Here is a 23,305-nt window from a genome sequence, read left to right as displayed (position 1 = left end):
ACACTCACCCCAAAATCCAACAAGCCCACTCCTCAGTACACATGCAGCAGCAATGTGTGCACGTGTGAGCCAAAAGACATGGTCAAGTATGACTCAGGGGTATCATTCCTCACAGGCAAAACTTAGAAGCAACCCAAATATCCACCAACAGCAGAAGGGATAAAAGGCATACTATGTAACCACAGAATGAATGAATTACAGCTGCACACAACAAAATGAAGACTCTCATAATCAGTATTGGGTCAAAAATAAGCACCCACCCAAACACAGCCCTATCCCACTGAATTTTCTAGGCACCCTTGTTGAAAATCTATTAATCAGAAATTTAAGGCTTTATTTCTGGACTCTCAACGTTTAATTTATGCCAAGTCTATACTGTCCTGATTAACGTTAACTTTGTAAAAAGTTCTGAAATGGAGAAGTGTGAATACGCCAATTTTGTTCACATTTTTAAAAACTGCTTTGGCTATTCTGAATCTCTTGTATTTCCATATGAATTTTAGAATCAGCTTGTCAATTTCTGCAAAGAAGTCAGCTGGGATGTTAAGAGGGACAGCACTGAATCTGTAGATCAGTTTGGGAGTATTGACATTTTAACATATGAATACTTCTAATCCATGAACATGGGACGTCATTCTGTTTATCCAGGTCTTCTTTACTGTGTTTTAACAATGTTTTACAAGTTTTGTTCTTTTGTTAAGTTTATTCTTAACAATGATTTTATTTATAAGTATTTTATTCCTTTGATACTATCATACATGGAATTTTTTCTTAATTTTAATTTTAGACCATTACCCTTTATTCCCTTATCCTGTCTTACTTTCTATGAGGCATTAATAAATAAACTAGAAACTTCAAAATAATTATTGGATACTTTCTATTCTTCCCTCCTCTCAAGACTCTGAGCAATACAGGAGCAGAGGCCTGTGTTTTCTTAACATGAAATTACCATGGGATAATGTACAGCAGTTTCTCTGACCATGTCCCATTCAGGATATCTGAACTGTTTCTGATTTTTGGCTATCATGAATAATGCAGGTATAAACATTCATTTTCAGGCTTTTGTGCCAATCTAAATTAATATTTACCTGTGATAAAGGTCCAAAAGTTCAACTGCTGAGTCAAATGACAGTTGTATACCTAGTTTTTTAACAGACTGTCTAATGATTTTCCAGAATAGCTGTAACATTTGATATCCCCACATGAATTGTATGAGTGATCCACTGTCTTCACGTCACTGCCAGCATTCGTGCTGTCATCATTTTTCATTGTAGCCATTCCGCTATATGTGTAGTGACATTTCACTGTATTTTCATTTGCATTTCCAGATAACTAATGATGTTGAATATCGTTTCATATGCTTATTTTCTACCTGTATGTCTTCTTTGGCTAAATGTTTCTTTATTTTTTTTGCCCATTTTCTAACTTGATATTTTTTTTTTACTGTTGAGTATTAAGAGTTTTTACATATTCTAGATACAAATCTTTGTGGATATATGGTTTACAAATATTTTCTCCCAGTCTGTTTTTCCACCATATTCACATGTTCTTTCACAAAGCACAAATTTTTCATTTTAATGATGCAATCTATCTATTTCACCCTTATATGCATTGTGCTTTTGGTGTCAAGTCTAAAAACTATTTTCCTACACTAGATTCTAAATATTTTCTCCTGTTTTATTCTAAAAGTTTTACAGTTTTACATTATATATTTAAGTCCCTGGTCCACTTTGATTTAATATCTATATAAGGTGTGACATTTAGATTATGGTTCATTTTTTACCCATGGATGTCCAATAGTTCCAGCCTGTTTTGTTGAAAGGCTATCCATCCTCCATTTTAATTGCTTTTGCACTTTGTCAAAAATCACTTGAGCATATTTGGGTGGGTCTATTTCTCGGTTCTCCATTGATGTTTCATTATCTTTGTTTCTACCCTTCTTCTGCCCTATGTTAATTAATATAGTAGGAAGTATGCCTTAACAATAGGAGAGTGACTCTTTTCACTTTATTCTCCTTGTCAAGGTTGTTTTTGCTATGTTAGGGCCTGTGCCTTGCCAAATTAGTTTTAGAAAAATCTTATTTTGTCTTTAAAAACAAAACAAACAAACGAAGAAAAAACCTTGCTGAGATTTTGATACATACATCTGTCTACGAATTCAGATACTGCTCAGGTTTCCTTATTAAGCTGGGAGATAATCTTTGGAATTTCTTGCTTCACCTTGCATGCATAAAGGATCATCTGACCTCGACTCTGAACGGTCCTACCCTCCCAATTTCCAGGTACATGTCAAAGACACACTTCTCCTAGGCTGAATTTGAATCTGGAGAACTAGGAGCTTAAACCCGGACGCAGTGAACACCGAAGGCCGCTCCATCCTCTTTCCACTCTCTGTCCCAGGCTGCTGCTCGCCCACGTTCTGCGGCTACTGACGTCTATATAACACTGAGCCAAAGCTGGTGAGCATTATTCTTTCAAATACCCATAAAATGAATATCGATGTACTAATTTTAATTCCATGTTAAGATAAAAAATTACAACTATCCTATAACATAAAATCCACCATGGAAATGTCCAAACACTAATTTGTAAATAGGAATATGGTCAAATAAAAGAGAAATAGCTTTTCTGGTTAGTGATAAGTATTCCCAGAATTCTTAAATAAAAAGTAGAAGGACAAAGCCATTTGCTACCAGATCTCTGCTATTTCCTTATGATGATTATATCAACTGGCAAGAAAAAAATCTTTTATCACTACAAAAATCACAAAATTGGTTTGACAAATACCATGAATCTACTACTAAAAATTTGTCATTTCCCAGTAGTTACTGGAAATTATGTTATCAAACTTCAGAATACTCAATGTTTTCCAGGAGAGTAAAATATATGAAAATTTTTTGTATGAAAATGAAAGTACAATTGGCAATACAAAAAACTAAATCAGGTAAGTGGTGCCACCCCTATTTTTTAGTATGCAGCAGTGCTTCCTTAAGGCTAGTGAAAACATTTTAGAAGTCTTCCCTCTAGCTCTGCTACCAAATCTTTAAATTTCAGAGTAGCACAGGATACCACACACATGCTCACATATATGTAACACTGGTGTGTCATCCACAACATGCTATCCACTGGACACTGAAATGACAAACAAACACAAAGAGGTGCAGCTCCACATCAAAGGAAAACCTTTACCTGGATGTCTACAGAGACCTATGTCACTCACCAATCTTTCTTACTGATGGAGAAGACACCTGTGAGGCCAGAGAGACACTGAAGAGGAACACCCAGACACAGATGTGGATCTCTCTTTCACATCTACCTGTATGACTAATGAGATGGCCAAGAAGGGTGCACCTGTTACTCAGTAAAAATGGGGGGACTGAGGGAAGACAGGAAGGTGAGCGTACTGCTACGTCAAACTAAACAGCAGAGGTAGGGGAAAAAAAGGGTAAATAGGAGAGTTAAGGAGGAAATAAGAGATGAAAGAATGAAAAGGCCAAACAGTACTCATTTGATTCACAAAGAGAGATTCTATCCTAACCTTCAACACAACAAACACGAGACATCCTCCTAAAAGTCAAGAGGAAAACAAAAGGTGATGAGGCATCACTCTGGAGTCTAGGTCTCGGAGACTGTGCAACCCTTCTGCTGGCACTCACACTCTCTCTTTCCCCTTCCTGCTGGCAGGCTGGTGGTGGGCTGCCCGGTGGAGAGGCCCATGTGGCCAGGAATGAGGGTGGCCTCAGGCCAAAAGCTCATAGAACTGAGGCCCTGAGTCCAAAGAGGCACCAAGTCCTGCCAACAACCCCAAGAGTGAGACTGGCATCAGCTCCACCCCCGTGGAACTTGGAGGTGATGGCTACTGGGCTGACACCTTGACACAACTTGACTGAGAGCCTTAAGGGGGACCCAGAGCCAGGAGGTGCAGCTAGGCTGCACCCAGATTCCTGACCACAGAAACCTGAGAAAACAAATGTTGGTGTTCCTTAAAAATTGCATCAAAATTTTTATGACTAACATATGGCTCAGCCATCCCTCTTGTCAGCATTTATCCTATAGAGTCCTGCAAGGATGTACGTACCAGAATGTTCATTATAGCACTTCTCACAGCAGAAAAGGGAAACCATCCAAAATCTAACAATGGATCAAAAGTTAGTAACTTACAGTATCCATATAACTGAACACTATGTAAATAAGTTGCAAATCAGTATGTTTAATTTTCTCCTTTCTGTAAAATCTGACAAACACAGCCCAAAGCATTCTCTGTGTACAGATTACTGCAATGAGATGAAGACCACTTTCCTCCTGAGGAAGAAGGCTCTCACTAAACCTCCCCACGAGGCGGCTCAGGCTGGGTATGTTCCCATGGGTTCCCATGTGGATATCAGCTGGTACCAGGGGCTCACACTCCTCTGTAAGAGGCCTTATGAAAACCTCTCATTCTATATTCTTTAAAATGTTGTTCTAGAGCCTTAAAAAAGGAAAAACAAAAAGACTATGCCCTCAGTCACCATTACTCAGGAAGGCTATGCGGGCAGAAACGCTTCTCCGCAAAGGCAGGCAGCCCAGGCCTCCAGACTCCGGGCCAGTAGCAGCCTGTCGACGGCCACCTCTGACCACTGTGGGGTTTTTAAAATGGCTTCTTCCTACATTGACCTAAACTTTTACTTTCTAATCCTCTTTTGTTTCCATTTACCTTTCCCTCGTTAAGTTTTTAAGCCATAAGAATTAATATCCAATAATTACATATAATACATCTGTCTGTAAAAGGAACCTCTAGAAACTGAAACATATTCCATTATAAATAGGTTCTAACTAATACAATTCTTTGGTCAAAAGATATAATTCTGACAATGCAACAATAAACAGTTAACATGTCTTATTTTAGACAAAATATGACTACCTACACACACTGAAATGTACTTTAGCAAAACAGACTATACAAAAACCTATATTTTTTTCTTCACATATATCAAACCTTACACAAAGATGTTAAGATTTAAAATACATGTCTCACACAATTTCCTTCGGATTCAAAAGTTACTTGCAATCAGGCTAAATGTTAATAACTGGCATATACATGTCTAAAATATATTAAAAATGCATCAACCTTTTCCACTATGATGAGGTCTCCAACTTGTATGTCTGAACTCTTAACTTGCACTTTACCTTAAAAAAAAGAAGAAGTATAATCAACTCAAGGAAATAATAGCACATCAGAGTTAAACTTTCAGTTGATAAATAATACTTTAGAAATAACTTTGGGAGGAAAAAATAACACTTTAGAAATTTATCTATACTTATACTTTCAAAATAAATTTATTTCAGATAGACACAGTCATTAAAAATTAACTTCTCCTAGTGAACTCCCAAATACAATTAACTATCCCCCAATAAAAGATGAGCGAGAATGGGGAAGAGGATTCCATCTGGAAAGTTCTTCCCACATATGCCATTATTTCAGGTCTGAGTCAAGTTACGGATGATCAAAAATATCACTAAATAACATAATTTGATGACTGAAGCTGAGTAACATGGAGATGTAAAATCCTTACATTAATATTGTGGATAGCACTGATTGGCACATAACTGACAGAAAAAAGAAACAAAGAAAATTACATGTAAAATCACCCTCCACTAGTAGCTTTACAGACACAGGTCAGGACTGAAAACTAAGGTCTAGAGATTTACACAAAAAGTGATGCTTCCACATGGTATACTGTGTACATTCTTAAATTGTCTCTCTAGTATCTAGTGCATTGTAATCACTTACAAAGTCTAACACACAACATCTACACCATGTCAGTGCCACAGAGAGGAGGAGAGCAGCTGACGTGCACAATGGGAGACATCGTCCTGAAGCAGCAGCAGGACTTGGTTCAGTTCTCGCTCCCTGTGTCTCCTCCCTCCCTGCCTCCCTTCGCCCCCGTTTCTCCCCCCTCTTCCCTCTCTTCCCACCTCCCTATCCTGTCTCCCTCCCTCCGTCCGTCTCCCTTTTGAAACCAGCAACAGCCTTATGGATCTGCCTTGACATTTTTGTAAGTACTGTTTTGACATGGGAAAAGGTCCACTTCTATTACATTCATTTTATCCTGAAAGCTAACAGAACAAGAGCTAAGTTCATATTACATTATCAAATACGAACATTACCAGTCATTACACTGACTTTTAGACCAATTCAACTTATTATAAAGCCTTATTTCCTAAATACCTCTTAAAGCAGCTGAGTTTCAATGGAACTATACCAGTTCCTAACAATTTGTCTTGAGGATATCAAAAAGTTTTGTAAATATTATATTTTTGCTGTTATATTTTTCCACGTTCCTCAATTATACAATAAATACATAAGGGCTGGAGTTACTTTTTGGGGGGAGATGAAGCTACTTTTTATTCACATTCTAAAATAGCAAAGTTCTTTAGAATTGCATTTGCATGTGAAGCAAATCTTACGATATTTTCGTAAGTGATAAGTATACATCAATTAGTAGCCAAAAAACATATCTGCAAAAGAATGTCTACTTTAAATCTTTTTTTTCAGTTGGTCACTTCAAGCTTCAGGTCTGTACTCCCACTATTATGTTTTTTATAGCTAAGCATCAGGCAGTAAAGACATATCACTGATCTCATACTCCCGAAGTATTAACTCAACAGAATTCCTGTCTTATCATTTAATTTTATTTTCTCTTCTATTCTCCAATCCACTTTTCCTTCCTTCTGCTTTTTTACATTTTAATAGACACATTTAAAAACGAGAGAAAAAGAAATAGTTGCAGTCATAAGATGTAGTAAATGTAAATAATTTTAAACTATTTTGAAACAAAGAAAACACATCCTTTTTTGACTCCTTAATCAAGACCTTACATTTCTGAGATTTATTATTCTCTCACATGGTAACAATGTGAGACACAATTAAACACAATTTATATTTAATAGCCTTTAATTTTTAGGCATTAGTTGTGATCGCTACTCATTTCTATGGAACTTACTAGCAATTACATGGTTAAGTAAAACAGTTTATGGTAAAATGCACTGTTGAAAGTTCTCAACTCTTATAATATTACAACATGAACAAAATACGAGAAGGCTAAACACGGCACAGCGTCAAACCAGTATGATAATCTGCCTCACCTGTTCAAAGTACACATTTCTAAATTTTGAAGAACTGGTCAAATTGTTCAACAGTTCTGAACTCTCTAATAATTCTAATCTTGTGTTCAGGGGACTGCCTGCACTTCCTTTACAGCCTTTGTCACATGAACTCACAGACTTCTCTGTTCTCTTTCCCAAAGAACAGGGAAGGCACCCGACAGGAAAGATGGAGGAAAGCCACCCACTGCCCATGCACCTGTCCTGCACCGACAGCGCAGCATCAAGACCTTCCGCAGCCTCATCTGCACAGTCCACGCCTCCACTAACGGTTTGATTTCTGGCCACCCTTTGTGAGCTGAACTGATAGCTGATCCTAGCTAGCAACGTACTAATATCAGAGTTGGAAGAGACTGGTAACAAGAGATATTCCTTAAGTTTTACAAGTCACAGCACATAGAAAACACACAACGGCCACCTGCTCTCACAAACCAATGGAACCATCAACAACACAGTGTTTATTGAATGGGCATTTAAAATTTAGTAACTTCAGAGCTACGCTTGATAGAAGCAAGTTCTAAATACAGTAACAAAGATACTTCAATGCGTACACCAGTATTTAAACCTAATGACAGTTTTCCTTAAAAATATCCTATTCCATTTACTGTCAAGTATGTACTCAGGAAGTCATACCTTACCAGCCTTTTTCTTTTGATGAAATAGTGAATAGTGAATATTACACCAAGTAAGGTAACAACAGTCCTTTCCTCTCTCTAAACTACTGCAGGTAAATCTTTCTTTCTAGCAGTAAATGTTCCCCGCCACTGTGCCTTGAAAGTACGACGGCTTATGTGCTCCTCCTCACAGGAGGAAAGCATTTATCTAACTTGCCCCATGAACCAAGTTTTATTGGCTCCTCCGAAGAGAGATCAAAAATCACTCCAAGAGCCACTCTTCTTCCTGCAGAGTGTCTAACCACGCGCCCTGTCTACCACTCTCACTGCCACTCGTCAGCGTCACCTGTAGAGACAAGACACAACTAAATGGTCGCCACTGTTATTATTTCCCGAATTCAGCATAACTCCAAACGAGCTAGTTGAAAAATTAAGGATTATGTTCATCCTCACCCCAAACCCTCCATTATTGGACAATTACTTAGAAGATAATCAGATTTGCAGCATGTATACACATTCTTCACAGCTGATCTCAAATTAACTTTCCGGCTTCATCTACTGTCTATGTTTCCCTTTGCTCCTGCTCTATCTTAGTCTGGCACCTTCTCCTACAACCGTGTGAGGCCCTTGCCTGTTCTTACAGGTTCTCTGCACTTGCTGTTCCTTTTGACTGAAACCCTTCCCTCCCCAGACCTCCTTAATTACACAGCAAATATAGCCCCATGAAGCCTTCTGTAGCCTGTATAAGCATCAGCAGGATTTTATACACACTGCTACACAATGTGCTTAAAATGCTATAATGCTATAAATATTCAAACACCTGAGTGTCTACCAAATTTCAGATCCTGTGCACTTCTAGGACATTTAGTTTGTTCTTCGCAAATGCATATCCAAACTTAACCCATTTTAAAAGAACAGAAGGAGTTGATAACCATTCTACGCCTAATCAGTTAAAATGGGTCAAATGCCAGAATGGACTGAAGACAGCATAACCATAAAGACCACATCTAACCAGACACAGACATTATCAAATAAGGATGAAAATGCATTAATTACTTACTTCCCAACAAAACACACACAAGGAGATAAGAGTGAGAGATAATTACGCAACTTTTTAAAAAAGCACTTGATCGCATATAAGGAGCCCTCTAGGAGGTCACTTCAGATTAACAGGTATTGCTTCCTGGGCAGACCACCACCCGTGACATCAGCAGGTTATTGGGCCTGTCTTCATTATTTGGGTGGGAATGGCATTCTCCCCCAACTCTCTCAACATTTTAAGTGGGTGTGGAGGTAGGAGCCTAACTTAAAACAGATTATGAAGCAAAGTGGGTAGTTGGGAAATGAGTTTTATACTATACTGTATTATATTATATTATACCACATCATATTATATTAAGAGAGAGACCTATACTCTGAAAAAAACCCTAAGTATTGCTGAGAGAAATTTTAAAACACCTAAATAAAGGAAGAGGTATATCTCATTCATGGATCAGAAGACTTAATACTATTAAAATGTCAATTCTCCCCCAAATTTGTCTACAGATTCAATGCAATTTCAATCAAAATCCCAGCAGGCTTTTTTTTAAATAGAAATTAACAAACTGATTCTAAAAGTCACATGGAGGGACTTCCCTGGTGGCGCAGTGGCTAAGAGTCTGCCTGCCGGTGCAGGGGACACAGGTTCGAGCCCTGGTCCGGGAAGATCCCACATGCCGCGGAGCAACTAAGCCTGTGCACCACGACTACTGAGCCTGCGCTCTGGGGCCCGTGAGCCACAACTACTGAGCCCGCATGCCACAACTACTGAAGACCGTGCGCCTAGAGTCCGTGCTCCGCAACAGGAGAGGCCACTTGCAATGAGAAGCCCGTGCACCACAGCGAGGAGTAGCCCCCGCTCACCGCAACTAGAGAAAGCCCGCGCGCAGCAACGAAGACCCAACACAGCCAAAAATAATAAATAAATAAATAAATAGATAGATAAATAATAAATAAATTTATAAAAGTCACATGGAAATACAAAGGATCTAGTCTAGCCAAAACAACTCGAAAAATGAAAAACAAAGTTGGGAGGGCAAACGCTACTGCTTTCAAGAATTATCATGAAACAACACTAATCAAAAGAGCATTGTTTTAGCACAAAGAGAGACGAACAGATCAACAGAGTGAAGAGAGAGTCTAGAAATAAACCCACACATGAAAGACAACTAATTGTTGACAAAAGTGTAAGGCAACGTGGTGGTAAAGGGATCACTTTTTCAAAAACTGGTGCTAGAAACAACAACACACACACCTTGTACCAATACAAAACTACTCAAAAGACCTGTCATATAATGCAAATCCTAAAACTAAAAAACCTCTAGAAGAAGAAACATCAGAGAAATAAATGTAACAGAAAATCTTTGTGAACTTGAGTTTAGGTGAGTTTGGTGTCCTATCTGAGAACTAAGAGTTCTCAGATAGGACACCAAAAGCACAATCATAAAAGAAAAAACTGATACATTGGACTTCATCAACTAGAACATCAAAGGGGCAAGGAACAGCACAAAGGTGTTAGATCAATGAACTAGCGGTTGAAAAATAGCCGGAGGCAGGTGCAAGAGGGAATAAGCTACAAAGATAGGAAGGGACTCTAATTCCAGGTCAAGTGGCCCCAAGGTTATGGGAGAAAAACAGCAAACATTTAGGAGAGCTGCAGGGGAAGCAGGACCTGCAGAGAAGAGCCACATTTTAATGAAAGCAAGAAGGCACATTCAGAGGAGTCTGATGATGGAAAGGCTCAGGTGATGAAGAAACCAGAATTCCAAAGGCACGGTGAAAAAAGGGCAATGCTAAGAATGAAGACGTACAGAATCTCGTGGTGATTAAAACGCAGAAGGTGAAGAGTGATTTTAAAGGCTGAGACACGCACAAAGATGAAGGTCCCGTGAGGCTAGTCCTGGGCTACACAGGCCGAGACTGCGCTCAGGCTGAGAGGCTTGGGGAGCCCAGGACCCCATCCTGACCCCGGCTGAAGCTGGGCAGGGCACGGGCTTCCCCTTGACCTCGGCTGACGAAGCTGAGGGTGCCAGAGGAAGTCAGGATTAACTCAGGGCACGTGGACCCCCTTCCCCAGTACAGGGTGGGGACAAAAGTGGGAACAAAATGGGCAGCTTATATTCTATCAAGATTAAGTAAGGCAGAGTGAAATAAAATATAACAACAAATGGACTGTATAATTACAGCCTACGAAATAAGAAAAAAAAAAAGAAATACTACAGCCTGGGGGTAAGAATTATAAAGCATCTTGCCAAAAGTAACCAATTTTTACTCTTAAACATTCACTAGCAATAACCAAAGTATTATTTAATAACATTCTTAAGCAACAACAAAAAAATTAAGATGCTCAAATTAAACACAATCAATTCTTTTTCCTTTACCATCAGTAAAAAAAGAGCTGGAATAGCTTTGGGAGGAATACTGGAATAATGAAATACTACATTACGATAAGAAATCTTTACAGATAAAACACTGAATGTTATTCACCGGATAAACTATATTAGCCTCTCGCTGGTTAAGGGAGCCCAAGCCATCTATGCAGTCGCCAAGGGAGACCCCAGGGGCTGCCAGAGGAGGCCATCAGGCAGGCTTTACAGCCGGCCAGCGCACACACTTTTGCCTAAAGCTGTATGCAGAACCAAACGCTGAAATAAGTATCAACAGTAATTCACTGCATTCACCAGATAAAGATTTTGTAGAAAATCACAACAGTTTGAAAATTTTAATAAGTATCTCAAACGTTAGATATTTTACCAACAAACAGATACAAATAGAAATTATATGGTATCAATAAGGAGAGGACACACTCCAAAGTGTTCATTAAGCCCTCTGTTGTTTGCATAAAAGAAATTTCTAACCTTTGTTTCCTATAGTTACATAGGCTTCTTAAATATCTATCAAAGGTTAAGATACAAAATATTGTTAATATGAATGGTTCGTAATTAACAAGTTCTAAGACTCTCAATCACTAAAATCAGAAACAGTACAAAAAAAGCAGTCTCGCTCTGCCATGGACGCACCCCATGGACAAACCCCAAGTGTCCTACCTGAGTGTGTACGGTCATGTTACTATGGAGAGGGATGTGAGCAAACCTAGTTCAAGACAGTCCCTGGTCTCTCTATTCCTCTAACGTTTACATAACCCACATGATAGTGGTTTACTTCTCAATCCGCTTACGTGTGGAGACCTGGAGACAGTGAAGAAATCCACAGATGGAGGCGGCAAGACAGCTGTGAGGCTGCCGGAGGGGCCACTGGCCTAAGTCACGAGCAGACAGAAAGTTCCCCAGGACTCTTATATTTAGAGCGTTTCATGCTTCTCAGAGAACACAAGAAAAAAATGAAAATAACTGGTGGAGGGAGGGGAGGAGGGAGGAACAGAGAGGTTTCCCAAGATACCAGAATGTACTGTAAAGGAACATTTAAAACTGGCATGGGACTGGCATGGACATTTGGATGAATCAGTGGAAGAGCACAGAAACTAGAGGAAAGGACCAAAACAAATCTAACGTATTTCTCAAAGATCTGAGAGAAGTTAGTAACTTGAATAACTGGTTTTAAAGTAACTAACTGACCATTTGAGGAAAAAAAGGCAGATCCTTTCTCCATATAATACATACTTTTACACGTAAAATTGCAAATGGAGTAAAAATTCAAGTATAAAAAATGAAAACACAGAAATACTGTAAGGAAATTAAAATAGTCACTTAGGGGCTTTCCTGGTGGCGCAGTGGTTGAGAATCCGCCTGCCAATGCAGGGGACACGGGTTCAATCCCTGGTCCGGGAAGATCCCACATGCCACGGAGCAACTAAGCCCGTGTGCCACAACTACTGAGCCCACGTGCTGCAACTACCGAAGCCCGCACGCCTAGAGCCCGTGCTCCACAATGAGAGAAGCCACCGCAATGAGAAGCCCGCGCACTGCAACGAAGAGTAGCCCCAACTCGCCGCAACTAGAGAAAGCCCGCGCGCAGCAATGAAGACCCAACCCAGACAAAAATAAATAAAATAAATAAATTTTTTTTAAAAATTAAAAAAATAAAAATAAAATAGTCACTTATAATATATTGGTATTGAATGGACTTCCTAAGATTGAAGTAAAAACCACAAAGGAGGGCTTCCCTGGTGGCGCAGTGGTTGAGAGTCTGCCTGCCAATGCAGGGGACACGGGCTCGAGCCCTGGTCTGGGAAGATCCCACATGCCGCGGAGCAACTAGCCCGTGAGCCACAACTACTGAGCCTGCGCCTCTGGAGCCTGTGCTCCGCAACAAGAGAGGCTGTGACAGTGAGAGGCCCGCGCACCGCGATGAAGAGTGGCCCCCGCTCGCTGCAACTAGAGAAAGCCCGCACACAGAAATGAAGACCCAACACAGCCAAAAATAAATTAATTAATTAAAAAAAAAAACCCACAAAGGAAAGGATCAGAAGATTTGCCTACATAAAAACTATAAATTTATCTACATCTTAAAAAAAGTGAAAAAATTAATCAAAGATAAAAATATTTGCCCCATGTGATAAATTTATCTTAGTAGAGAAATTATAAGGTAAAGATGAACATAGGAACAACGGGGGAATAAACTTCCATAAAGGATAAGAAACAAACAGTGAAATGTTAAAAGATAAACAGCAAGCAAAGACAATGAGAGCATTTTTCACCAAACTGGAAATTTAAAAAAACATGTGGCTGGGAGTCCAGTCATTAAGGGTAAGCAGCAGAGTAATGCCAGTCGCTGGAGGGAAGCAGAGGATACTATCAGCATCCAGACAGACACGAAACGCCGTCTGCGTGAGAAGGTACTCTGTGCAAGCAAGTATTTTTTAAAGTTACATCTCATGGGTTCCAGCCCCTAATCGCCAAACCATGCAATAAAAAATGTTAAATGCTTAATATCATGAAGAAATGAACTCATACAGGTCCTCTCAGGGAGACCTAAGAAAAAACAGCAGCTACGCAGATAATGAGTATGTACATCCACTCCTGCCTGTCTATCCAGTCCTGAGGATACGTGTCCACCATGATACAGCCGCAGAGAACCAAACCAGTGAGGGAGTGTATGTGAAGTCTTTGTGCCTGACATACAGTAATGGATTGATAAATGTTACTTAGAGTAAAAATGCAATAGGGTATGCTGAATATTCTGGAATGCGCATTGGAAGAGGGTATTTTAAAATGCTGCTCAGATCACAGACAAGAAAGATGACTTAGTGAAAGTGACATATTGCATAGACAATATGTAAAAGGCACTAACGAGGGATTTTAAAATCTCTTGATTTTCAAGGAATGATTATTACTGACAAATGGAGTCAATTTCACTAAAAGATGACAAAATTTCATTCGACATTCCATAAAAATCTTTTTAACGTAAAAAAAACAGAGTAAGAGTGTTAACAAGTGTGGGACAACACAGCGTTGATAATATGAATCAAAGAAGCTAAAACACACAGGAATAAAGGATTTCTATACTCTGCACAGATAAGCTTCCTTTTTGGCAAGGAAACCGGACCGCAAGAGACATGTAAATATGCAAATGTTCTCCCTCACATTCTCTCAAATACACACACACGAACACACAAACACAAGTAATTTACGTAAGGCTCAAGTCACAGACATTTTTCTCTCTCTCCTATGTTTGAATACTTGAAAACATGTTAAACGACAAAATGCCAGAACTAGTAAAAGAAATAACTAAGGGACTTCCTTGGTGGCACACTGGTTAAGAATCCGCCTGCCAACGCAGGGGACAGAGGTTCGATCCCTGGTCCGGGAAGATCCCACATGCCGCGGAGCGACTAAGCCCGTGCACCACAACTACTGAGCCTGCGCTCTAGAGCCCACGAGCCACAACTACTGAAGCCCGTGCTCCACAACTACTGAAGCCCGCAAGCCACAACTACTGAAGCCCGCGGGCCTAGAGCCCGTGCTCCGCAACAAGAGAAGCCACCACAGTGAGAAGCCTGCGCACCGCAACGAAGAGCAGCCCCCGCTCGCCACAAGTAGAGAGAGTCTGCGTGCAGCAACGAAGACCAAACGCAGCCAAAAATAAATAAATAAAAATAAATAAATTTATTAAAAAATAAAAAAGAAATAACTAAGATATACTGGGAAACAATCATCACAAGCTGTATGAAGGACCCAGCAGCACAAAATTAATTCGTTTCATTTCTAAATATCAAGTTCCATGTTAGCTTTAGGTTTAAATTTGGGAAATACACTAATAGTGGTTGACATAACTTAGCCCTGCTGAGATCCGGCGGCTGATGAAAACACAAACAAATAAACGAAGACTTCTGAATTGATCCTATCTGCTAGAATACTGACTGCATGAGCTCTTTAAAAAGCTTAGTTCAGGACTTATCCATGTTTGAATCTCATCAAGTTATCATGGTACCCAACACATAGTGGGTACTTAGTAAATATTTGTGGAAATGAATTGTGAACTAGCCACCTGCATGATTACAAACAAGGTATACAATCTATACATGAGTCCCTAGCAACAAGGGAAAAACACAGCATTGTTTCCAAGAATCCAGAAGTAGAATGGCCACACAATTCAAACTCTTTGCAAAAGCTGCCAAGAAGTAGGAAAATCTGTTTTATTTTCTCTTCCTTGACTCTGCCTCTGGTGCTATTCACTAGGAGATAATGAACAATACAAGTAGTCATAAAGAGAAAGGAAGGAAGGTAGCAGCAACAGGTATGGAAAATTCCCACGCAAGAAAAGCAGCTTATCGGGCAATGAAATAAAGAGCAAACTAAAAATCATTCCGTGTTCACTAAGGTCATATGCCAGAGTTAAAATATTCTCTGCTTCCAAACACAGCACCTTCAAGACGTTAGCATATTTAACAGTGGAAGTGGCTTTCCTTTCCAAAAGAAAAAAATAACAACACAACATTTTCTCAATGTATTTCTACAAGAATGTGCTTGAGAACTCTAAATATAAAAAGTTCACATGCTGTAAAATGATACAACAAATCACAGAAAGAAATCAATGCCATTCAAAAAATAAATTTTAAACTATACTCAATAATAAGCATACACATGCACTTTCTATATACTAAATTTTACTTATCAATCATTTACATCAGAATAACCTGCCACGAAGCAATGTGCCACAGCTGAAAGAACACTGAATTTGAGGTCAGAGGGTCCAGGTTCAAATACGAACTCTGCCAAGAAGGATGGCAACTTAGGGCAAATTATTTAGCATGAGCTTCAGGCTTCTCATTGTCACTGGAGATCACACCAGCCAGCCCTGGGCGGTGGTTATGTGAATGAGCAGTGAAAGTGCTCTGACACACACGGGAGTCCAAAAGGGCAGCTGTCGGTACCGTCATCTATCTACATGGGAAATGTCGATTTCTCAGATCATAGGCAATGATGACCAATTTTTTTAAAAAACGTGAATTTTCACTCGCATTTGAAATGAAACTACTGAAATTGTTTTTAGAGTATGTTGAATTCAAATATGACAGAACTGTAAAAGATATATCCCAGTCTGTCTTCCTCACCGTTTTATACTATGTTAGGTGAGAATGACATAAAGTCAGCCACTTTAAGGTAAACGATTCAGTGGCACTTAGGACATTCACAGTATTGTGCAACCAACTCTGTCACGTTCCAAGACATGTTCATCACCACAAAAGAACCTCATACCCATTAAGCAGCTGCCATTCCCTACTTCCCCAGGCCACGGCAACCACAATCTGCATTCTCTATCTATGAACTTAACCTCTTCTGCATATTTCAAAAGAATGACATCATACAATATATGACCTTTAGTGTCTGGCTTCTCTTACATAGCACAGTATTTTCAGGGTTCATTCACATTCTATCATGTATCAGCATTTCATTAATTGTCATAGCTAAATAATATCCCAATATCCCAATTATGAACAGACCATAATTTGTTTATCCATCCATCCATCCACTGATGGACATCTGGACTACCATCACCTTTTGGCGACTGTATATAGTGCAGCGAGAACATGGGTATATGCGTATTTGTGTTTGAGTCCCTATTTTTAATTCTAAATTTATCTGGGAATATCTTAATTTCGGCTTCATTTTTGAGTGATAGTTTTACTAGCATAGAATTTTCTGTTGACGGTTTCTCCTTTTCCAATTTTAAAAACATCACCCCACTTCCCCCTGGCCTCTAAGGTTTCTGATGAGAAGTCTGCAGATGGCTCATCACCTCACTGAGGACCCCTTGTATGTGCTAAGCCGCCTCTCTTGCTGTTTGCAGGGTGTGCTCTTGGTCCTGGGGTTTCAACTGTTTGATGGCAATGTGTCTTAGCATGGATCTCTGCATTTATCCTTCTGGGGTTCAGTGAACTTCCTGAAATGTGTAGATTTGCGTCTTTTCTCAAATTCGGGGAGTTAATGGCCATTATTCCTTCAAATATTCTCTCTGTGCTTTCTCTCTCCTCTCCTTCTAAGATTCCCATCACGTGTACCTTAGTACACTTGACGCTACCCCACAAGTCTCTTAGGATCTATTTATTTTTCTTCATTCTACTTCTTGCTCCTCAGACTGGATAATTTCAAGTGACCTAGGTTCAAGTTCACTGATTCTTTCTTCTGCCAGCTCAAATCTGCTACTGAAACTCTCTAGTGAGTTCCTCTCTTCATCTATTGTACTTTTCAGCACCAGAATTTCTTGCTTCTTTTTTTAAAACTTACATACCTTTACTGATATTCTCCATTTGTTAACATATCATTCTGGTATCTTTTAGCAATTTGTCCATTGTTTCCCTTAGCTTCCTGAGCATATCTGAGGCAGATGACATCGTGTTTGTCTAGTAAGTCCAATGTCTGGGCTTCCTCAGAGACTGTTTTTGTTAATTTCTTCTGTGAATGGGCTACACTTTCTTTGCATGCTTTGTAATTTTTTGTGGAAAACTGGACATTTTGAGTATTATAATCTGGTAACCCAGGAAATGAGCTATTCCCCCCTCTTCTGGGTTTGTTTTGCTGCTTGGTATATGCTATAGCCATGTATATTTAGTGACTTTTCTAAACTATTTTTGTAAAGCATGTATTCTTTGTCACATATGGTGACAAAGAGGGAGGGAGGGAGGGAAGAAAGAAGACAGAAAGGAAGAACAGCCTCTCCCAGCCTTTGCAGACTGTGGCTCTGTGCTGGGGACCCTGTCACTTAGCCTGGCTGTTTATAACTCTGCCTCAGCCTTCGCTTCCGCCTGCCCTGAGCCTAGAAATTGGTCAGAAGCAAAAGACCTTTTCAGACCTTTTCTGAGCTTGCATCCAGCTCTGGCCTTGAATGCAGCTTTCAAAATTCCCCAAGCAAACAGGCGCACTTTGGATTCTCTCGCATCTTTTCCTGCCTGGAAGTGACACTCTCGTGTGTGAACCCCAACTAATCTTTGCCCGGCTACTCTGGCTGTACCCAAGCCTTACACAAGAAGAAACGCCTGCAGCTTTTCAGCTTTCCTGCCCTGAATCCCAAGTTAGGTGAAAGACAGGCGAGCGAACTGGGTCAGTCCTTCAAGTAGCCCCCAGACAGGTTAGACAGACAGACACAATGCTCTGCAAGCTCGTCCTGCTCTGTGCCCTCCAGGGCCAGGTCCAGAGCCCAGACTGGGAACATGGCTGCTGCTGTCTTCCAGGCGGGTGCCATGACAGGGAGGGAGGGGGGAGCAAGGGCAGGTGAAAATACCAAAAAGCTTCCCACAATTTTTAGGAGGCCTTTTCCTGGATGCTACAATCACCTGGATGCTGTAAAGTTTGACTGTTTTCCAGAGTTTTGATGAAGTTAGCTCTGCCACTTTCTGCTTGATTTGTGGAGCTGCGTACTCTGTCATTTTTGCTGACATCACCGCACCGTTTATTTGTGAATGATGCAATTAGTGCCCAGAAACAAATCTCTGCTCAGCCCAAATTCCACAATACAAAACAATAGCCAGGACCTATACTGTATTCTAAAATAGGCAAACCAAAGTTACACCTAATTTACCTGGCCATTCTGGAGATTCTTTTCCCCAAAGATAAAGCTTACCTTATTTTCTACAACACACCTTTCCTCTACCATGCCAATACTTTAAGCATTAAAGCTTTTTAATAATTAATTTTTCAATTCAATTGAGAAAGAACAGTCTTTTCAACAAATGATACTGGGACAACTTGATATTCACATGCAAAAGAATGAGAAACCATATCACATATCACACACAAAATACAAAATGAAAACGGGTCACAGACCTGAATGTAAGAGCGAAAACTATAAAACTCCTAGAAGAAAATACAGAAGTAAATTGTTGTAACTTTGGGTTGGCAAATTGTTCCTTAGATACAACCCCAAAACATAAGCGACAAAAAGAAGAAAACAGATGAACTCGGACTTCATGAAAATTAAAACTTTTGTGTATCAGGGGACACCATCAAGAAAGAAAAAATACAACTCACAGAATGAGACAATATAGTTCCAAATCATATGTATCTAACATGGGACTTAAATCCAGAATACAGAAAGAACTCCTACAGCTCAACAATTAAAACAAATACCTCAGTTTAAAAGCAGGCAAAGATATGAATAAACATTCCTCCAGAGAAGATGTACTAATGGCCAGAAAGCACATGGAAAGACGTTTAACATCATTAGTCATTAGGGAAATGCAAACTGAAGCCACAGTGAGATACCACTTCACACCCACTAGGATGGCTACAGTCAAAAAGAGAGACAAGTGTTGTTGAAGATGTGGAGAAACTGAACCCTCTCACATTGCTGGTGGAAACGTAAAACGGTGCAGCCAATTATGAAAATAGTTTGGCAATTCCTCAAAAACATGGAATTACCGTGCAATCCAGTAATTTCATGCCTCGGTATATATACAAAAGAAATAAAAACAACGTTCACACAAAACGTGTACACAAATGTTCACAGCAGCATTATTTATAATGGCCTAAAAGTGGAAACAACCCAAATGTTCATCCTTATGATATATCATACAGTAGAATATCACCTGGCAACAAAAAGACGCTAAGCACTGGTATGTGCTGCAACATGAATGCACCTTGAAAACATGATGCCAAGTGTCAGAAAACAGTGACAAAAGGCCACACACTACATGAATCCATTTATATGAAGTGTTTAGAACAGGCAAATCCATAGAGATAGAAAGTAGATCAGTGGTTGCCTGGGGCTGGAGTGGCAGAGGGAAGCGGCAAGAGTGGGAAATGCCTGCTAATAGATATTCAGAGCTTCTTTCTAGAATGTTAAAAATGTTCTGAAATCAGATGGTGGTGATGGTTTCATAACTCTGTGATATACGCAAAACTACTGAACTGTATATTTTAAATGGATGAATTTTATGTGAAAAATATCCCAATAAAGCATAAAAACACTTTTTGGACAACTAAAAAATAATAATAATTCATTGTACAAATGTCCACGTATAAACAGAAGACATAAACTCCACTATAAACTTCTCCATTTTTAAACAGGCTCTGAGTCATTATGAATATCCATTTAGTTTCTCACTGTCACTTTCTACTGCCATCACGCTTACCTGTAATAGCTTCACCCACTCTCTCCCTAATACATTGCTTCTTTTCTACAATGGACTGAAAAACCAAATAAACAACTCTCAAAAACATAAACTAGGCAGGGGTTAAAGCCTTAAATGAAGGTTACAGGGAAATCGGTACACGTCATTACCATTTTGGATCACGACATTTGTTTCAGCTGCTCAAAGTCCTCTTCCTGAAGGAGAGTTTAAGGCCATGATACCAGATGTCTGACCTTAATGATTGTGTTTAAAATCTAAAGCAAAGAGAGGCTTTAGAGGAAGTGATAACTACCCTTCACAGACAGTGTGTGCACACCAGTTGAGTTTCACGTGTCTCCAGCACATGTGCGTTACACACAAACTGTAACAGAGCGCACTCTAAAACTATTAATAGTTATGTATGTGTATGTGTGCATGCGTTTAAGGGTTTGTGTATATATTAATATTCATAGACACATACATCCAAGCATCTAGAGAATGAATAAAAAGCTACCCTGAAATTATATGCATTATATTATTATAAGAAAATTAGACAACACACAATCGCATAATACTATTTTTAGTAACAAAATTAAGACGTTTTCTTGCATTTATGTTAATTCTAAAATGATGATTACATTAAACAATGATAAACTGAATTAAAAGTGTCTTGCTCACCTCTTACTGTAAGCTTGCTGTATAGTTGTGAATTCACTTCCTTGTCTCGCTGAAAACGCCGAAATTCATCAGTTGCTTCCCTCATGATAGTAACAGCCAAGACAAACCCCTTTAAACAAAATAAAACAAAGTATTTGAGAAAACTGGACTTCAACAAAAAGGGAAAATTCTTTTACTGTTTAGCTTTACTTTTTTCCCTTCAATTTATATTAGTTGTAAAATACACAATAAATGAAAACAAAGAAAAAAGACAAAAAGTAACAAACACTACAAAAGGGACATAGTAATGCACAGTGAAAGATTTATAATTCTTACTATACCCCAGAAAATTTAAAAAATTCACACCTTAATATGTACTTCAAGCCAAACATCAGAAAATATTTAGTAACCCAAAGAAAAAGAAATCAATCTTCAATAAACCCATGAATTATATTTAGAACACTCAGGCATTCAAATAGCAAATTAACAAAGACTGACATAAAAATCTTACAATATGTGCACTTAAATCTTTCTGATAGAATAAAAGCATTTAGGAACACAAAACAATTCCCACATACGACACTTACACATCAACTTTCTTACATCATGCATTACCACACAAGTGCATTTGAGAGCACAGGTATGGCCATAGTGCTCTTCTTCTCTCATTTTGTTAAGTAAAAACCTGAACAGATGAGTTTGATGCTATTGAAATAAAACTTCTGTATACCTGTAATCTATTGTGAAATCTGTTACTGACACATGGCTACGTCCATCTTTTTTAAAGGCTACACATGTATTTTCTGACACACAATACAAGAATATTCTTCAAGTCAAGTTCCCTGTGATTAAACAGAGACCTCTTCAGTAGGCTTCATGTTAATGACAAACATGCTCCAGTGTACCATCTGAATTACACAACACTGGGTGAATTTCCATTGAAAGTACAATAATCTCTTATTCCAGGTTTCTTTTTTTTTTTTTTGAATTAAAAGAACACCTTTGTTTATGGACATTGAAATTTAAATTTTGTATAATTTTTATATGTCATAGCATATTATTCTGCTTTTGATGTTTTTCAAACGTTGAAAGTTTAAAAACCATTCTTAGCTTTCAAGCTGGACAAAACAGAGGGAGGTCCAGATTTGGCCCATGGTTTGCCATCCCTGCTTTTACTTATTTATTTATTTTGAATTTATTTAATTAATTAATTTATGGCTGCACTGGGTCTTCATTGCTGCACACAGGCTTTCTCTAGTTGCAGCGAGCAGGGGCTACTCTTCGTTGCAGTGCGCCGGCTTCTCATTGCAGTGGCTTCTCTTGTTGCGGAGCACAGGCTCTAGGTGTGTGGGCTTCAGTAGTTGTGGCACATGGGCTCAGTAGTTATGGCTCGTGGGCTCTAGAGTGCAGGCTCAGTAGTTGTGGCGCATGGGCTTAGTTGCTCCGCGGCATGTGGGGTCTTCCCGGATCAGGGCTCGAACCCGTGTCCCGTGCATTGGCAGGCGGATTCTTAACCGCTGCGCCACCAGGGAAGTCCGCCATCCCCGCTTTTATTGTTTTTTTAAAATTTTTATTGGAATACGGTTGATTTATAATGTTGTATTAGTTTCTACCGTACAGCAAAGTGAATCAGCTCTACATAGGTTTTTTTCTGTCTAACCAATAGGCTAAAGTAAGTAGGCCTCTGGAGAATGTTTCTTGTGTTTACTGAAGTGTAGTCCTCTTTAAGCAGTCATGCCTGAAGGCTGGTGTGAGGCTCCAGGCTCAGTGCACATGGGCCCAGCTCTCCACTCATCCAGTAGCCTTCAGTCTTGACGTTCATGGTACAGGCACCATCTGCAAGCGTCACTACTGCTCTCTGACTCTCGGTGTCATCACGGATCACCACCTGCTGACTGTGCTTCCCAGCACGCCTGAGGCCTGGACCACTCTCAGCGCCGATGTGGGAGCGTGGCCCAGGCCCCCTCGGTTCTCACGGCCACCATCACTACTGGGCCAGCCTCCCGCCTCCAGCTTCATCCCCCTCTAAGTCATCCCTCCACACGGTTCCCAAAGTATCTTCTACAATATAAATATGACAAATATGTGGCAAAATCCTCCTCCAGGGATGGGCCCCAGCAATTCACTGCCTGAAACCTCAACAGTCCCCGCTGTTTACGCTCCTTCGCTAAAGCACAGCCTTAAGGACAGACCTCTAGCCTCACAGCCCACTCAATGCCGCTTTTATCCTCCAACGCCAGGACACGATCAGCAGTCTCCTGCAACACCATGACGTCTCCCATCCGGTCTTTGCCAGTGTCTTTCCAGTGGTTGCTAAAAGCACTATTTTAAGAAGTATTCCAAA

The 23,305-nt window shown here is 39.7% G+C and overlaps 1 protein-coding gene across 16 annotated transcripts in view; it reads right to left on the bottom strand.

Moving 5' to 3' along the window:
* The window catches only part of ATP9B (ATPase phospholipid transporting 9B (putative)), a 258,697-nt gene that overhangs the window by 168,562 nt on the left and 66,830 nt on the right, over positions 1-23,305 (bottom strand). For 15 of the 16 annotated variants that reach the window (XM_059895083.1, XM_059895079.1, XM_059895076.1 and 12 more), the window contains 2 exons: positions 20,983-21,091; positions 5,108-5,166 (listed from right to left, as the gene is read on the bottom strand). In XM_059895083.1, the coding sequence (XP_059751066.1) occupies positions 5,108-5,166; positions 20,983-21,067 (144 nt within the window). In that variant the 5' untranslated portion in view covers positions 21,068-21,091. Of the gene's footprint in view, positions 1-5,107; positions 5,167-20,982; positions 21,092-23,305 lie in introns of those variants that run through there. The other variant, XM_059895084.1, reaches the window with a different exon arrangement.

Source organism: Balaenoptera ricei, chromosome 14, assembly GCF_028023285.1.
Source record: "Balaenoptera ricei isolate mBalRic1 chromosome 14, mBalRic1.hap2, whole genome shotgun sequence".
Lineage (NCBI taxonomy): Eukaryota > Metazoa > Chordata > Mammalia > Artiodactyla > Balaenopteridae > Balaenoptera > Balaenoptera ricei.
This window is presented reverse-complemented; position numbering and strand designations above follow the sequence as displayed.